The sequence below is a fragment of the Xenopus laevis genome, chromosome 4L (assembly GCF_017654675.1).
Source record: "Xenopus laevis strain J_2021 chromosome 4L, Xenopus_laevis_v10.1, whole genome shotgun sequence".
NCBI lineage: Eukaryota > Metazoa > Chordata > Amphibia > Anura > Pipidae > Xenopus > Xenopus laevis.
The window spans coordinates 94,495,643-94,514,172 of NC_054377.1; the positions used below are offsets into that span (position 1 = coordinate 94,495,643).

General features: G+C 40.4%; 1 protein-coding gene across 1 annotated transcript in view; it reads left to right on the top strand.

The window, feature by feature from the left end:
* brinp2.L (BMP/retinoic acid inducible neural specific 2 L homeolog) overlaps positions 1-18,530 on the top strand; it is a 106,408-nt gene that overhangs the window by 17,791 nt on the left and 70,087 nt on the right. Inside the window, exon 3 of the mRNA XM_018258481.2 lies at positions 13,866-14,050. Coding sequence (XP_018113970.1) covers positions 13,866-14,050 — 185 coding nt within the window. The remainder of the gene's footprint in view (positions 1-13,865; positions 14,051-18,530) is intronic.

Genomic DNA, 18,530 nt, shown 5'->3' on the forward strand with positions numbered 1-18,530 from the left:
GATGGCAACTGTGCTGGTGCATTTCTGCATCTCTCTCTCTGTAAAACAGCACTTGTGAAATGTCATCTTGGAGTAGAGTAGAGTAGGAGTAGAGTCACAGAGGAAAGCTTCAAGGAGCAGGATGTTCAGGTGGCCAGCATTAGCTTTTGACTTGGCTTCCAAGTTGGCAGTCTAAAAGGGCAGCCTGCCCAGCTAATATCTAACTGGTTATCTACAGATATCTACTGGACAGACCTGAAAATCCTGTCAGGCCAGAGCCGCATTAAGCAGTTGTTGGAGTTCTCCCCATAATGGTCCGCATTGGCCCTTATTATAATTCACTTATTGGGCAGGTGACCAAATGATCAGATCAACCTTTTTGGCTACTCAGGTGGTAAAAAAAGGCAACTAAATAATGGTCTACTGTATATTGCTATATTAACATTATGCTGCTTTACTTGAAATAAAAACACTGAACAGCATACCTCCCAACTGTCATGTTTCTGGTGGGACAGTCTGAAATGTCCCAACTTTCTCTTTGATCTCCTGCACTGAACAGCCAGAAAAAGATACAAATGTCATTGTTTTTAGGCAGAGAGCCCAGACTACGTGGCAGGTGCACTTCGATACTTTTGTACACTTTTGTATACTTTGTTTTAAACAATTTAAGATTAGCAAATAAACATTTGTAACAATTTAAGATAAGCAGGTCTCTTGGGGAAACTGTGTTACTTGCAGCTTAAAGGACAATTCTCCTTCATTAGCTAAACTGTAAAAACACATAAAAATCACAGAAATGTGTTCAAACTTTCATTTTGTAAAATGAACATGGTCATTAGGGGGTGTGGCCACAAAAACGGACATGGTCAAAACAATTTTGCCGCTGCAATTCTTTTTGTCCCTCTTTCTGTTTCCAAAATGTTGGGAGGTATGGAGCAGATCACTCTGAATAGGAAGTCGCAGGGGCACAAACAAATTTAGGCAGCAGGGCACACAAAGGCATTTTGACTGTAAGAAGGACATTTATATCGGAGGTATTGAGACCAGACAGCATTTAGTCAGCAAGCAGTACACATAGAGGAACGTCTGCAGTATGCCCAGGGGATGGAGAATCACTGAACAATACACAAAGGGGCTCAGTGAGCTGAGCGGAAAGTCTAAAAGCCCTTCTCTTAGAGATCAACATGTCTGAAAGTAATGCAGAAATTGAGTAGTCACATGGTCAGTGAGTACGGGAAAATACAGTATTGTTTGCTGGAGCTGGAGAGCAGTGAAATGGAACAAACACAGGGATTTGCAGCTAAAGATATAGAGCAAAGGCACAGGGAAGAGACCAAAATTAGACTAGAGCTAGAGACTGGTACTTCTAAGGGTGGCTAGTGAGATTAATAGAGCAGACCAAGTGCTCAGTGAGCTCACAGGATTGGAGTTAAAATGTTAATGCACACAAGCTGATATTCACAGATCGGAGCACACACAGATTTTCAGAGATCAGTGCACAGGGGGAGCTGATAGTCATAGATGAGAGCACACAGGGTGCCAGTGTTCATGGATCAGTGCACACAGGGGAATGCTTGTCGCACACAAAGCATATATTGCATACTGATAGTCACAGATCAGTGCACACAGTGAATTAATAACACAGTTCAAGCACATTTGAAGCTAGATTCGACCCATCAGCTCATGCAGGGAGCTGATTTCCACAGATTTGTGTACACATGGAATAAATGCAGATCACCATGCACAGGCAGGGGTGCTTCGCCAATGAGGTGAGTTGAGGCTGTCGCCTCAGGCGGCAGCGCCCCACTAGGTACCAGGGGCAGCAAAAATGCTGCTCCTGGTACTTTAAGAGCAAATTTCCGGGGAGGGGGGGCAGCAGCAACTGCTGCTGCCTCAGGCGGCGGAGGAGTCAGGATCGCCCCTGTGCACAGGACCTGTTAATTTTAGAACTATTTTCTGTGCTCTGTATACACGGGGTACTGACAGATATGTCCTTTGCATAGTGAGTCTGTGCTCAGAATCCTGTATCCAGGCTGCCAATAAATCATATTTATGAAATCAATTCCCTGGAGTGTTTGCAAGAATCTAGATCCCCTTTAAATCGAATGCCCTACTCATTACACTGGCAGTGCACAGTAGAAAAAGCTAAGTTAATATTTGGGGCAAGTTTTTATTTTAGTTTGCATAATCTCTTAAGGAGGTGGTAGCAAAGCTTTTAAATTGTTTGAGATAAAGTCTGACTGAAATATGTACAAATAAACTTAAAGCTTAGTTTAATGGACAGACTGAGTGATATGGCCTGTGTGCTGTAATATGTTCAGTTACTCTAATTGCATCCAGGGTAGACTATACAATTTTTTTATTCCAAATTTATAAGCCATTACACCTCTAAAAGCTTTAATTCTTGTTATATTAGAATTTCCATTTCAGTTGTTTAAGATGTGAAGAGTGAGAATAGAATGAGAATCGCACAAACACCAAATATGTTGCAGGCACCTGCAACATATTTGGTGTTTGTGCGATTCTCATTCTATTCTCACTAGTGTTGAGAACTCTGCACCACCTAAGCAGGAATATCTGAGGAAAGGTGAGAGGTGCGGCTATTTGTACATAAGATGTGAAGAGGACACTCCTCCACCTGCACAATATGCTCTGGAACGCTATGCACTCTAATATGACATTACATCAAGCAGCAACATTCAGGTGTTCCACCCAGCCCATTTCATTGTCTATACTTGTAGAGATTTATAACTTTCACACACCAGTGCACACTGAAAGCCAATACTCACAGGTAATTTCAGAGAAGCATAATGACAAATACATCAGCACTCTTAAGAAAGTTGTTGTATTGAGACTTATAAGTGAAGTGCACAAAAACCTATTCAAGATCAGGGTTGAAACATATGTCATTTCATAAAATCAGTTTTTAATCGGACACCCCAGAGAACAGATATCGGTTTCCTGACACGGTTACGTTAGGTGTCTTTGCATGAATGCTCAAAGGGACCAATAATAATAGATCAGGCCAGAGGAAACCATTTTCCAAGACCAGGGCACAGAAGGACATTTTTTCATTCACATAGCCACAGCTCAATGACTTCTCATCTGTCAGTACAGTGCAAGTGCTAAGTACCTTCTCATCTGTTTGAGCAGTGCCAGCACATTGCAGAGTCTAACTTGTTAGTATGATGCCAGTTGATTCTCACCTCTTAGCATGGTTCAGGTTTACAAATCTAAAATAGAAAAATGGAGCAACACATTTTAAAACCACCTCTATTTTATATTATCAGTACAAACTTTTAATGCAGTGTTTTGATTGGTACTTTCTCAATCCACATGAAACTAGTGTAATGGCTGAATCTGTATAGGCAGGTGGTTCATGGTTAAACTTTACCCTGCCCCTGAGTTTAGAACCACAATTTAACATCCTAAGAGTAGTTTCTTACAAACTTGTCTTTGTGTGCTGTGATCATAAAAAGTCTATACCCTGTGATTCCTTTGGTTGATATTCTGACTCTTGGTGAGTTCAGAATCCAGGCAGCTTGTGTGAAATAAACTTTATCTTTTTACCTCAAGTAGTCTCTGGCAAGTGAATTTCCATGACACTAGCAACAAACATCAATAACCATAGCGTTAGATATTACTTACAAAATTTTCTGGAGAATGAAAGAAATTGTTGTTACTGTTGTTACATGGGGTATTGAGAAGACATTCTCGTTAACCAGTGCTCATCTTGGGTATGCAGTGCAGTTCTGGGCTCCAGTCCTTAAAGGAAAACTATACCCCCCAAACAATGTAGGTCTCTATAAAAAGATATTGCATAAAACAGCTCATATGTAAAACCCTGCTTCTTGTTAATAAACCATTTTCATAATAATATACTTTTCTAGTAGTATGTGCCATTGGGTAATTATAAATAGAAAATTGCCATTTTAAAAATTAAGGGCCGCCCCCTGGGATCGTAGGATTCACTGTACTCACAAACATACCAACAAACCATACATGTAAGGTCACATGAGCCAATTAACAGACAGAGTTGTGTCTTTTGCTTCCACACTTCTTCCTGTTACAGTTAGAGTTGAAGTATTTCTGGTCAGGTGATCTCTGAGGCAGCATAGAGACCATCACGAAATGGTGGCTCAAGGCAAGAGATGTAAAAGGGCAACATTTACTTAAATATATATTCCAGTTTGGCAAGATTCTTTAATATGCCACTTAATATGATATGAACTATCTGTTGCTTAAGTGTTCATTTTGGGAGTATAGTTTTCCTTTAAAGGAGAAGGAAAGGTTAAAACTAAGTAAGCCTTATCAGAAAGGCCCATCTAAATATACCAGTAAACCCCGAAAGTAGTGCTGCTCTGAGTCCCCTGTCAAAAGAAACACTGCATTTCTTTCCTTCTATTGTGTACACATGGGCTTCTGTATCAGACTTCCTGCCTTCAGCTTAAACCTCATTGCCCTGGGCAAGAGCATGCTCAGTTTGCTCCTCTTTCCCCCCCCCCCTTCTCTGCTGTAATCTGAGCCCAGAGCAGGGAGAGACTCAGACAGGAAGTGATGTCACACCATGTTAATATAGCATTCTAGCTTGCACTATTGCAGCTAATCTATTGGCAATAAAATGCCTCCGTAGCTTTCCTTCTCCTTTAAGAAATTTATGAATGAGCTGGAGAAAGTGCAGAGACGTGCAAATTAACTGGTTAAAAGGGTGGAGGATTTAAAATATGAGAGTAGTCTGTCAAGGTTGGAAGACGCTTGTAAGGGAACATGATTACTCTTTAGAAAAACATTAGATGAAATAATAGACAGTTAGTGAGGGATCTTTCCTCTTATAGAAAAGATCAAATAACGAGAGACCACCACTGTTCTTCACAGTGAGGGCAGTGAGGTTGTGGCAGACGTGGGCCAGGCCCTCTAGGTACCTGCCCAACATCCCCCTTATCATTGCACCTTAGGCAGGTGCTTCTTCTGTCTACCCCTAGTTTGGCATAATCTATTGATATCCAATGCTTTATCTAAAACATAGTAATATAGTAAGTTAGGTTGAAAAAAGACCCACGTCTATCAAGTTCAAACTTTTACATTCATATGTAACCTGCCTAACTGCTAGTTGATCCAGAGAAATACAAAAAAAAATATTTAAAGCCTCTCCAATTTTCCTCAGAGCAGAAAAATTTCATCCTGACTCCAAGATGGCAATCGGACCAGTCCCTTGGTCAAATTGTAAGACGAGCCCTCTTTCATAATCCTGCATTCCTTCACATCACTAAAGCTATCTAATAAATTAACCAGTATGACTGATTTAGCGAGAGAATTCCACATCTTTACAGCTCTCATTGTAAAAAACCCTTCTGAATATTTAGACTGAACCTCCTTTCTTCTAATCAGAATGGGGACCTTGTGTCAGCTGGAAGGACCTACTGGTAAATAAAGCATGAGAGAGATTATTATATAATCAACTTATATACTATATTTATACATAGTTATCATATACCATATTAAGCGCCTCTTCTCCATCTTAAACAACTCCAGCTAGGCCAGTCTTTCCTCATAGCTGAGATTTTTCATACCTTTTACCAGTTTAGTTGCCCTTCTCTGGACCCTCTCTAATTTAATAATGTCCCATTTGAGTGCTGGAGACCAAAACTATTCTAGATGGGGCCTTATCAGCACTCTATACAGTGGAACAATAACCCCCTCCTCCTGCGAATCTATGCCTCTTTTAATACAAGCCCTGTTTGCCCTTGAAACTGCAGATTGGCATTGCTTGCTTCAGCCAAGCTTATTATTTACAATAACTTCTAGGATCTTTTCCATTATGGATTTGCCTAGTGCAATCCCATTAAGGGTATAAGCCGCTTGCATATTTTTTCATTCCGGGTGCATTTATCAACATTGAATCTCATCTGCCAATTAGCCGCCCAGATTGCCAGTTTGTCAGTATCATGCTGCAAGGATGTTGTATCCAGAATGGAATTAATTGGGCTGCATAGTTTTGTGTCATCTGCAAACACTGATACATTACCTACAATACCCTTCACCAAGTCATTAATGAACACGTTAAATAAATGTGGACCCAATACAGAGCCCTGCCGGACCCCTCCAAGTAGAGAATGTACCATAAACAATCACCCTTTGTACCCGGTCCTGTAGCCAGGTTCCTATCCGTGCCCAAACAACTTAATTCAGCCCAACAGACTTTAGTTTAGAAAGCAGTCGTTTGTGGGGCACTGTATCAAATGCTTTGGCAAAATCCACATAGATCACATCTACTGCTCCCCTCTGTCCTGCATCTTACTTACCTTATCATAAAAAGGAATCACATTTGTCTGACATGACCTATCCGTCATAAAGCCATGTTGATTTCTGCTCATAATGCCATTCACTAGGACACACTTTTGAATGTGATCCCTTAAATGGTGAAGGCGCATTCAACGCGTAGCTGGATCATAAATGCAGGGTAATCTCGCACACAGGATGCACACAGTTAAAAATCAATTTATTGAATATACTTTAAAAACATCGAATATTGCAAAAATTGGATGAGCTGGGCAGGGGAGTGCATGGCTGTACGTGTTTCTTGACTGCATGGGTCACTTCATCAGGAAGTTTTTAAAGTATATTCAATAAATATGGACTTTTAACTGGCATCCTGTGTGCGAGATTACCCTGCATTTATGATCCAGCTACACGTTGAATGCGCCTTCCCCATTTTAGATGCTTTGTAGTCCACGTGACCAGAGTGGAATTTGTTTGTTGGATCAATATCCTTCTCGTTGGATTTCGGATGCGCGTGCGTTCATTCTTTGAATGTGATCCCTTAACAAGCATTCAAATCATTTGCCCACCACGGATGTCAAATTTACCGCCTATATCTGCCAGGCTGAGTTCGCAATCCCTTTTGAAATATAGGAATGAGATCAGCTTTTCTCCAATCCATAGGTACCATACCAGATGAAAGCAAGGGTGTATTCCATTCTATCCATCCATAATTTATGAACCACATCCTGAATCGGCCACTCATTAGGTTGAGCTGAGCCAACAGTGCAGCTATGAGGTGGGTCTGGAAACTCTGACTCTTCTATTGTATACATTGAAGAAAAGAGCTGATTTAGCACATTTGCCATTTCTGTATCTTTTACAACCATATTGGTACCATTATTTAAAGGAGCCACACTCTCAACCCGCATCGGATTGCTGTTTTACAACATTTATTATAGTGTTTATCTTCCTTAAATGCATCTTCTATCCCCACAGACTTGAAGTTTTTAAATGCCTTTCTCTTTATTCCTGTTAACTTTTTAACTTCTATATTAAGCCACATAGGGTATTTCTCTGTGCTTCGTAAGGGAATAAATTGATAATGCACCAATCCATACGCTGAAGGGCGACCCTTAAGGCACTAAAATGTTCTTTTCTGAAATATAGGGTTTGTGTTGCCCCAGTGTATTTTTGTTTTGTATTGTAGTATATTAAATAATATCACATTATGATCACTAATACCCAGGGTTTCAATTACTTGCACATTTGATATAAGTTCTGGGTCATTAGAGATCGCTAGATCCAGTAGAGCATTTTTTTTTTTGGTTGGCTCCTCAACAATTTGTTGCATGACAACAACTTGTTCCCATTAACTGATCTGGCAGTACTTTTGCTCCAGTCAATATCTGGGTAATTAAAATCCCCCATGATCATTATTTTACCTAAATTAGCAGCCATTTGCATTAGGAGCTTAGCCTCCTCCTCCTCACTTACATTAGGGGGTCTATAGCATACACCTACAATTAATTTGCTGGACTCTCTACAATCAGTGAAGAGCTCCACCCATAAGGCTTCAGCCCCCTCATTTTCTAACATTACCAAGATCTATAGTTAGCTAGTATAGGTATTGGTTTGTATAGTGTTATAAATGTGAATGTATAAAAGGTCTGTTATGTCGCATATGAATGCAGTACACATACACTAGGGTTCATTTGGAGTGGTTGAATTTAAAAGACTTTTGTCTTTTTTCAACCCAATTTAACGGTATAACTACTTAATTTATATAACGTATGCAGCAAAAGATTGTGTTGATGGCATTAAAGGGGAACTTAACCCTAAATTTAAAAAAACCCTCCCCTACATAGACCCCAGGCCTAGCTTCTAACTGGGGAAATGCCCCTAACTCTTTACTTACCCCTCCGTGCAAATTCTGTCCAGCGTAGTTCATGGGTGGCATCTTCAGCCGCTTCGGTAATCTTCAGAATGAGACCAGCGCTTAGGCAATTTTCGTATTTGCGCATGCACAGTTGTGGCGAACCGGAAAATTGATCCAGCTGCGCATGTGCCGATACGCCAGCATCATTCCAAAGATTACTGAAGAGAAGAAGATGACTGCCGTGAACTCCGCTGCACAGAATCTGCACGGAGGGATAAGTAAAGAGTTAGTGGTAGCAACTAGGCTGGGGATGGAGGAGGGAAGGGGGTCTGGGTAGGGTAGGGGGTAGGGTTTTTTTTAACTTTTGGGTTGAATTCTCCTTTAATATGGAAATACATTGTTATTTTTAAGATATAGTTCCATTAAAGAATAATAAGGTAGCTTACATCAGAACATGCAGGGAACAAATAGTCTCAAACCAGGTGACATAATCACAAACAGATGCATTCAGGGAGAATAGTCACACCGGTCCTATTGCACGCCGGGACTTGCTTGGCACTTGCAGTGTCACTGTATGTCAAACTGGGATTTGCTGCAGTGAACACCATAAACTGTATGTTAAAGCCACATGCACAAATGGGTGCAGACAGGAATTAGCGCTGTGTAGGCAACTGAGAGATCAAACTCACTGCACATGTGCCTGCAGTAAAAAGTGCATAAAAACATGCCTATATGAGTCTTGGGGATATTCCATATTATATAGAGAAGCTAGAGTCGCACAACAGTGAGCACAGGCTTTTGACAGCCAAGTGTCAAACAGGCAGAACTAGGAGCAATTTTGCAGAGAGTGAACTGGCAGTCAAAAAGCATTGCAGACTAAGAGACTGAGATCTATTATAATCCTTGCAATAAACAGACCAACAATGTGCTGCTTTTCCGCTCTATAAGCTTTATGGCAGGTACCATTTTATTGAAGCATCCAGGAAAATGAATATGGTGCCAGATGAACAGTGAGCAAGCTGAGCATCTGGCGGCATTAATTCTACCACACCTGTTGCCATAGCATCAGGTGCCATGGGGAGCTGCAAGGCGGAGATAGTTGTGTTATATTCTTTCCACCTTTGTGCCAGAGGCGCCCATGTGTCTATCCTAAGGGAGTAGAATGACGGAGGAGGGAGAGGAAGGGCCTGCCCCTGTGGGGATGCAACTACTTCCACACATACATCAGCTTTAATTGTCAAAACACAGAAAGAGAGAGCAACAAAAAACAAATAGAAATGTATTAAAACAGAATTGTGTGACAGCCAGGGCTAGTGAATCATGGACCCTCTGCAATGTGGCATTGCTGAAGCCCTTTCTGAGGGTGGGGGGGAGGGTGTTTGCCTTCATCAGGTCTGTCCAATTTGGGATGTAAGGGGTTGCAGTTCAACAGCAAATGGAAACGCTGGTCTGTCCAATTTGGGGTGGAGGGGGTTGCAGTTCAACAGCAAATGGAAATGTTGGAAATAGCAATGTATATATTTTATAATATCTTATAATATAGCATGTCTTTTGCATCTCTTATATTTTACCCCCTAAGTGTCCCCTGTGATGCTGTCTTTGCTCTGCTAAAAGCCAAGGGTTGGGGGGGACTGTACTTGAACAAAAACTGCAGGTATAACATGGATTAAATATTTTTGAGACTGGGCAGTGGATATGAAATAGAAAATGAGGGTCACCAATGTATTGCAGAAGTGTAACTTCTTAGTAAATTCCAATTCTCAACATTCTTTCAATAATTATGAAACACTCCTCTTTTGAAAGACAAAGTGCCCAACTTTCTGTGCTTCAGCTACCTGAACATAAATGCAATCAGGACTCATTTTGCATCTCAGGATTTTACAAGAAGAGCCCATTTTTAGATTTTTTTTTTTCTGGCTGCTTTTATTCCATATTCTATTAGAGGTTTCCATGGTGATATTAGCAGTAGTGATTTGATGCCTTTAGGTTTCAAACTTCAAACTCAGAATTGCTTAAAACAGCTGCCTGGTTATTGTTGCTTTTTTTGCCTTTTGTGGTCTCCTTAAATAAGTACATCAGGGCATGTTGTGGCTCCTTGTATTAACCTAAAGGCCAACTTTCCTATAGTGTAAAACACAGATGTATGAAGTACATTTCTACCACCCTGGGGTTCTGTGGTTGTGAGCAAACTGCAAAACCCAAGTCTTTGTCTTGTGGTACAGTAACAACTGATGGGGCATAGATTAGAAGGATTTGATTTATATAACACTTTCTATTTTATCTAGCATGCAAACCAGCTCCACAGCTAGAAATATTTAATATGTAATCAGTGTCATGATGATGCCAAGCTGTTCTTTGTATCCACAAACAATGTTCACATTGCATTAATCAATGTTCAACCTTTATATTAGGTTGCTTAGAATAAGCCCTTGTGTTCAACTATTCATGCAGACTTTGTGCTTAAATGTCAACCAAGCAAGGGGCAAGTGATTTGTGTAGTTTTTTTTCAGACAGTCTAATGCAGTGATTTTTTTCCAGAAGCTATTATGACTTGATACTTTTTTATATATGCACCATCAAAGACAGTGGCATCCCAACAGGGCAGCACTCATGGTCATTCTTAGATTGGAGTTCAGAAGAGCTGCTAAATCAGAGTTGGTGTGTTGCAAAGCACTGGAGAGTGTATTTTCTTGGTTGCTTTGAATTAGAAAAATGTATTTGGATTTTTTTTAGGAATGCTCTATGAAAGCAACAGCCCATTTGACATCATTGCACACTTTGTGACCGCACCAGAGAGCACGCTTAAAAAGCAATAGTTTTTATAAGATCTGCTCTTAAATATATGTAGAGACCCATAGGGTTAGTATGCTCCTATGGCGCTAATTCCCTACCCATGTAGCCCATGAAGAAGGCCAGCTAGAGACAGGATAATCTTTGTTATAGACTCTCTAGGAAAGTACGATAGAGAGGAAAGATAGAAAGAGCAGCTTTGTGCTCCATCAAGAATCTGTAGCAGGGAGTAGCTTCCCAAGGCTCCTAGATTGGTGGAATCCGGACCACTTCAAGGTATATCTGCCTGGAGGTCTGCTGTTCTATTTGACTATAATCCTCAGGGGAGGCACATTCCTCAGCTGTCTTATCCACCTGTCCTAGTCTGCTGATTATATTCTGCCTGTGCCTCGTATTTTGTAAGTAACCCTGGGCTCATTTGTCTTGAACATAAACTGTTTCATCTGTTTTCACTGCAAGAACCTCCTGGCGTCCATTCTTTTTCTATTTTTATAGCACAGTAGCCTCTCAGAGTTGCAGTTACACTACACCTCACCTTTATTCTTCCACTTAGCGAAGGCCCTAGCCTGAAGTGTTAGAGTCACATGTAACCCATGCTCTAAGCACTAGCTGGACATCAACCCCTTTTGGCCTGTATAGCCCAAGTTAGGGTTACATATGTTTACTTGTTTCTGCATTTGGTTAATCTTGCACTGATTTGTGTATAATTGTGTTCAGCTCAATAGGCTAGTGCATACTATTTTATGCTAGAAGTTAAGTGCTTGGTCAGTAGGGGAATTTCAAAGGCAGATCTGGATTACCCAATTGTTTCATTTTAGAAATGAGGTGCTACAAATTCAGTCTGTGATAATGTGGATTTAAGTAGACTGGATAGTTTGTTTGCTCAAACACATATAAAAATATTATGTAACCATGCATACGAGAATTTAGCTTGGGTATGTTTTTTAACTTGTTTTTTTCACTTACCGCTCATGGCTGTGGTTGTACTGCAACTCTCCCTATTGAACTGTAATTGGTACAGGAGAATATGAACAAACAAATATCTGAACCATCCTACTAGAGAACAAGATTCACCTGACAAATTTTTTAGCCTGGGTGCACAGCTCCAGAAGCATAGCTGGGGGAGATAACAGTAAACTAAGTATGGTAAAGGACTGGCACAGTGGATTGTTAGGCCTATTAATATTTACTTTGCTAATTTCCTGCACTTCCTCGCAGACCTATAAAAGGCTTCAGGCTTGTGTAGGTTGTGATGCTTAATAGTATTTGTGTTTAAAAAGGCTCGTCTACTACATCTCTATTGTGGTGATCTGTTAATCTAGTTCAGTGCTGTCCAACTGGTGACCTGCGACCTCCCCTTGTCTGGCCCCTTACATGAAAGTATGCCTGCTTGCCTTGTGTAAAATTTAAAAGGTATCAGTGCTGAGATTAACTGGCCCCTGCATTGTTTACCTCAAATCCAGACAGTAAGATTCACACTTGTAACCTCCCCTGCATTATGACACCTCTATTGTTCACACCCCTAACGACCTGTACTGTTTACACTTGATAGTGCCCCCAAACTGTTTACACATCAGACAAACGGGACATTGTGTCACTGTATGTAGCACAGTACCCTACCCTGTCTCCTGCTGTTTTCTACCTGCCCTATGCTCCCTGTGTTGGCCATACTCTGCCTGCCTTATGCTCCATGTGTGTCCCATACTCTGCCTGCCCTATGCTCCCTCTCTGTCCTATACTCTTCCTTCCCTATGCTCCATGTGTGTGTCATACTCTGCCTGCCTATAGCTCCCTCTGTGTGCCATACTCTGCCTGCCCTATGCTCCCTGTGTGTGCCATACTCTGCCTGCCCTATGCTCCATGTGTGTGTCATAATCTGCCTGCACTATGCTCCCTGTGTGTGCCATACTCTGCCTGCCCTATGCTCCATGTGTGTGTCATAATCTGCCTGCCCTATGCTCCCTGTGTGTGTCATACTCTGCCTGCCATATGCTCCCTCTCTGTCCTATACTCTTCCTTCCCTATGCTCCATGTGTGTGTCATTCTCTGCCTGCCTATAGCTCCCTCTGTGTGCCATACTCTGCCTGCCCTATGCTCCCTGTGTGTGCCATACTCTGCTTGCCCTATGCTCCATGTGTGTGTCATAATCTGCCTGCCCTATGCTCCCTGTGTGTGTGCCATACTCTTCCTGCCATATGCTCCCTGTGTGTACCATACTCTGCCTGTCCTATGCTCCCTGTGTGTTCCATGCTTTGACTGCCCTACTCTGCCTATGGGAGGTGAATCTGGTGGGGGTTTGTTAACATTTGGAAATACTTGTGAAGTACTAGGTCCCCAAGGTGTTTAATCATGTGCTGGGGGGTGCTGTGTTATCCACAAGGGAGGATGAGACATATGGATTTAAGGGTATGTCTTAATATAACTTCATAAATGTGTTTCACATATGAGTGATGAGTGATATCCCTGCAGTGAGCACCAACCATTAGGTTTTTTGGTGTGCTACCATTAATGTAGACATGGTCTTAAAAGTTCTTGTGGTAACATGGGTGTTGTTTAAAGTTGGTGTGGTTGAAAACAGGGAGGCGTCAACAATGTCTTCCATTAACGGCCCTCCATCATGTAGGCCAGAAAAAGTCTGGCCCTCTGTGCCACAGAAGTTGGACAGCACTGCTCTAGTTAATCCCATGGAGTACACGTTGGAAGCCATCACTGATCACTTTCTACTGTTTTTACCTCTATCCCATTAAAGAGATTATGATGGAAAACACTGTCAATGGAACATAAAAAGGCAGGCCTCAGACAACCTGAGACAGTAGTAGTTTCCTCGTAACTAAAAATTAGAGGTAAACAGATATGCATTCAGGAAACAAACCCTAAAGCTTCTTGTTGTCTTCCTACCTGGTATTAACTGTTATATTGTAGTGTCAATAACAGTATTTGTGTTTTGTTTCATGTGCAGGGAGTTTGGTCGCTGGAAAGTAAAGAACATGGCCTTGGAAAACAAAGTATTCCCAAGCCTAACACTCTCTCCTGAGTTTGTCAGGAACATCCGACTTTTGGGAAGGAGGCCATCTCTGTCTCAAATCACAGAAACCTTGATTAAAAAGTATGGGACACATCTTCTGCTCTCTGCTGTGTTGGGAGGTGAGTAAAAATTTGTATAATTTACAATGTTATTTTATTTGTGTCTTTTGTTATTTATTTAGATCAGGTATGGGAGACCACTTTTTGGGTTATGTAACCCTTTTATTTTGGGGGATACCAGTTGACCATATCATATCATATATACAGTCATATGAAAAGTTTGGAAACCCCTTTTAATTCTTTGGAGTTTTGTTTATCATTGGCTGAGCTTTCAAAGTAGCAACTTCCTTTTAATATACTGTATAACATGCCTTATGGAAACAGTAGTATTTCAGCAGTGACATAAAGTTTATTGGATTAACAGAAAATATGCAATATGCATCATAACAAACATTAGACCAGTGCATAAATTTAGGCACCCCAACAGAGATATTACATCATACTTAGTTGAGCCTCCTTTTGCAAATGTAACAGCCTCTAGACACCTCCTATAGCCTTTGATGAGTATCTGGATTTTGGATGGCGGTATTTTTGACCATTCGTCCATACAAAATCTCTCCAATTCAGTTAAATTTGATGGCTGCCGAGCATGGACAGCCTGCTTCAAATCAGCCCATAGATTTTTGAAGTCAGGGGACTGTGACGACCGTTCCAGAATACTGTACTTCTCCCTCTACATAAATGCCTTTGTAGATATCGAAATGTGTTTAGGGTCATTGTCTTGTTGGAATAACCAACCCCTGAGTAACTTCAACTTGACCGACTGATGCTTGAACATTATCCTGAAGAATTTGTTGATATTGGGTTGAGTTCATCCGACCCTTCACTTTAACAAGGGCCCCAGTCTTTGAACAGTAGGTAGCAGGTGTTTTTCTTGGAATGCGGTGTTCTTCTTCAGCCATGCAAATAATTAAATTTTTGTCTCATCAGTTCAAAGCACTTTGTTTCCTAAATGACTGTGGCTTGTCGACATGAGTTTTTGCATACAACAAGCGACTATTTGTGGCTTGAGCTCAGAAAGGGCTTCTTTCTCATCACCCTGCCATACAGATGTTCTTTGTGCAAATTGCGCTGAATTGTAGAACAATGTACAGATACACCTTAAATACCTTTTCTCATGATTGGACACACCTGCATATGAAGTTCAACGCTTAATGATCTAATCTAACCAATTTTGTGTTGCCGGTAATTAGTATTGAGCTATTACATGCATTTAAATTAGCAAAATTACAAGGGTGCCCAGATTTTTGCACAGCCAGTTTTTCACCTTTGATTTAATTTCATACAACTGAATACTGCTTCACTAAAAAACTTTGTTCAGAAAACACCCCAGTACTCAGATGTTCCTGGGAAATGAAAGACATACCACTGTTATCTTTTTTGTTGAAAGTGGAGTAAATTAAATTAAATTATTATTTAGGCTGAGAGGGGTTCCCAAACTTTTTCAAATGACTGTGTATGTATATATATATATATATATATATATATATATATATATATATATATAACAATCAAGTTTTTCAAGTTAAAATGTAAGTGAGGTGGTGATGAAAAGGGTGAAGCTCAAGACACGTTATGGTCATGAGTGTACAGATCAGGGTATAGGCAAAGCTGATCAAAGAATACCTGCAGTAAGGTGAAGAAGTGCAGATGTAAAAAACAAAACAAAGATAGTGTTTCAAACTGTACTATTACAATTCCTGTTGAAAATATTAAAGTGTCAGTACAACTTACCATTTTCATAAATAACAACTACAGATCTATGGTAGGAAAGCAAAGTGTTTTTCCTCTAGGCAATTATTGCTCTAAGCCAGCGGGTGCATAAGAGAAAACCCTTTTCTGAGATATCCAGGCATTCATCCCAGTGCAGTATGGATGCCTACATGCCTATAAAAACATCCCTCGATTAGCAAATTTACATGTAACAATAACATATTCAGTTTATTCACCACACATGCCACATGATTATAATGCTCTTTAATACTGCTGTCTTGTCTTTCTGAGCTTGGAAGCTAGTGACCCCAAGGAGGATATGCATCCAGGAATAAATGTGAAGAACGCAGTCATTATTATATAGATGTACTTGCAGCTGGAGAAAGCTGTGACTTTTATTACATATTCCTACATCAGTGATCTGAATATTAAGTTTACCTATAATAATCAATGGTTCAGAACTGCAATCTTAGATCTTGATATTAACTTCAAAGTGAGGGTGGTTCATGACAAGGATGGTTAATCTAACTCAGCTCAGATTAGTGTCGTCCCTGATGAATTTAGGGAGTATTTCACTGAGCCGATAACTGGCAAAATGATAAACTGTAATATTATAGGGCATATTGGCAGCGGGAATGTCAACCCCATAATTCTAAGAAACTTTGGCATTATACATTCATTACACCATGATCGAGCAATTGATACTAGTACACCGACTTTTTTATGGGTTTCCCTTTACCGAAAATTCAGAAAATGGAAAATTCTAAAATTTGGTGAAAATTGAAGTCTAAGGTGACAACATTTTTTTTTGAAGCGTGACAAATTATGTGACATTGGGCGTCATTACGCTCATCAATAAGAAATGGGAATGAGACACATGGAAATGAAACACATGTTGTGGGAATGGGACTATATAAAGTTTTATCCTTTTTGCCCACACACCATTTGGATTCTTTGGCCACCAAACGTAATTCAGGTTGATTTCACCCTACTAACTAATTTATGCCAACCCTAAAATTCACAAACCTTAATTCACCTACAAGGCTTCCCTATCATCTCATCAGTTGATTCCATTTTCTATCCAGGAGCTGTTATTCTGTCCCACTTCAGTATTTTACAAGACTGCAGGATAGAACACATGTAATCAAATTTAAGTTGATGATTAAAATAATTGTAAGGATTTACCCAATACTGTGCTGTCTTAAATGGATGTTGGTAGCTCATAAACCACCATGCCCCATGACAGAGATATTTCTTCAGTCAGACAAGCACTGTACAACACTGAACCCCATGGCCCACCCATTAAGTTTCTATGCTATCTATTGGATTCGGCTTGGTGACATAATTACTGGTTGTTTGGGGAGGAGTTTGGTCTCCAGGTTGCTAGCACTGCCAGGGACTGTGATGGTGATAAATAAGGAATAACTGAAACCCAGTAAGCACCTGCCAGCAGATACATGAGATGTCTCAAACTTTTAATGATAGAAGGTATAATCACAAAGAGATTATGTTGCAAATCAATTGGGCCTTCATTTACATAAACCGATATCCTGTACTATCCCCAGGGTCTATAACCATGTTCACATGGACACTTTCAGTGGTACAGGCTGATACATTAAGGGCTGGATGACTTTTAGTAAGTGAGGGAATACAGGGTTATGGAAGATAGTTCATAGTAAAAGTTGATCTAGGGACTAGTCCGATTAAATTTTGGAGACATTTTCTGAGGCAAATTGGAGAGGCTTTAGATGGGTTTTTTGCCTTCCTCTGGATCAACTGGCAGTTAGGCAGGTTAAAAAAAGTTTAAAGGGTTGAACTTGATGGATGCGTTTTTCAACCTAACTTACTATGTTACTTTATTACCTTTTGGCAAGATCAATATGTCCATCGTGGGCTACCAGGAACAACTTTTAGTACCGAGAGCTGATTTTCCTATAGGAAAACATTTTTTTGTAACGCAGCATCTGTTGCTTCAATATCATCACATGATTATTGAACATGTTCCCCATTTTACAATTGGTGGAGACAGAAGCCGTGAGATAATAAAACTCCTTGAGGCCGCTTCAAGGCTGAAAATCGGATTGATGTAGACCAGTTATTTTGGAAAGAAGTTGCACAGCTTGTTAACCCACTGAAATTGGTTAAAATCCAAAGTACATCTGCCTGAATAACCATTTTCTCTTCCCCAGTCAGCATATCCCCGTTGCCTTTCTGCTTGGCGGCTTCCCTCTTCTGTTATTCATGAGAAGTAAAAGGGGTGAATTTATCATACATATTCAGATAAGGAGCAACTACAGTAACATTATACACCGCTACATTGTTTAATCTTCCTTCTTTGATGCCAGTACAGATGATACCATATTTGTTTTTAGTGGGCCCACTGTTAGGTTCCAACTTTGTTGTGCCAAGTGCACACAGTGCATCATGCATTTTTATTTATTTATTTATGTTGCTGCCAGTCTCTCTGCTGGGATGGTAAATATGCACATTGTATTCTATCAAGTCTGAGCTTATTATTAGAATTAGGCTGCATTTTCAACCCCATGTGTCCCCTAGTCTGGTGCAGCCATGGTTACAAATTTACTCCAGCAGGCAGGTCTATGAGTGGAACCTGAAGCTGTAAGTGATGCTATTTACTAGGACACCAGTCACTTCCTGTTGCAGTCACTTTATTCACTGAATGCAGTAAAGCGAACCTAATCTAGAGTTGCTCACTATTCCTGTCCCAAACTGCAGCTGGAGTAATTTGTAGACCCTAATACCTTCAGTTTGCAGGCTATCACAAGTATCAAAATGTAGCCAACTGCTAATTATTGGTTCTGAATCT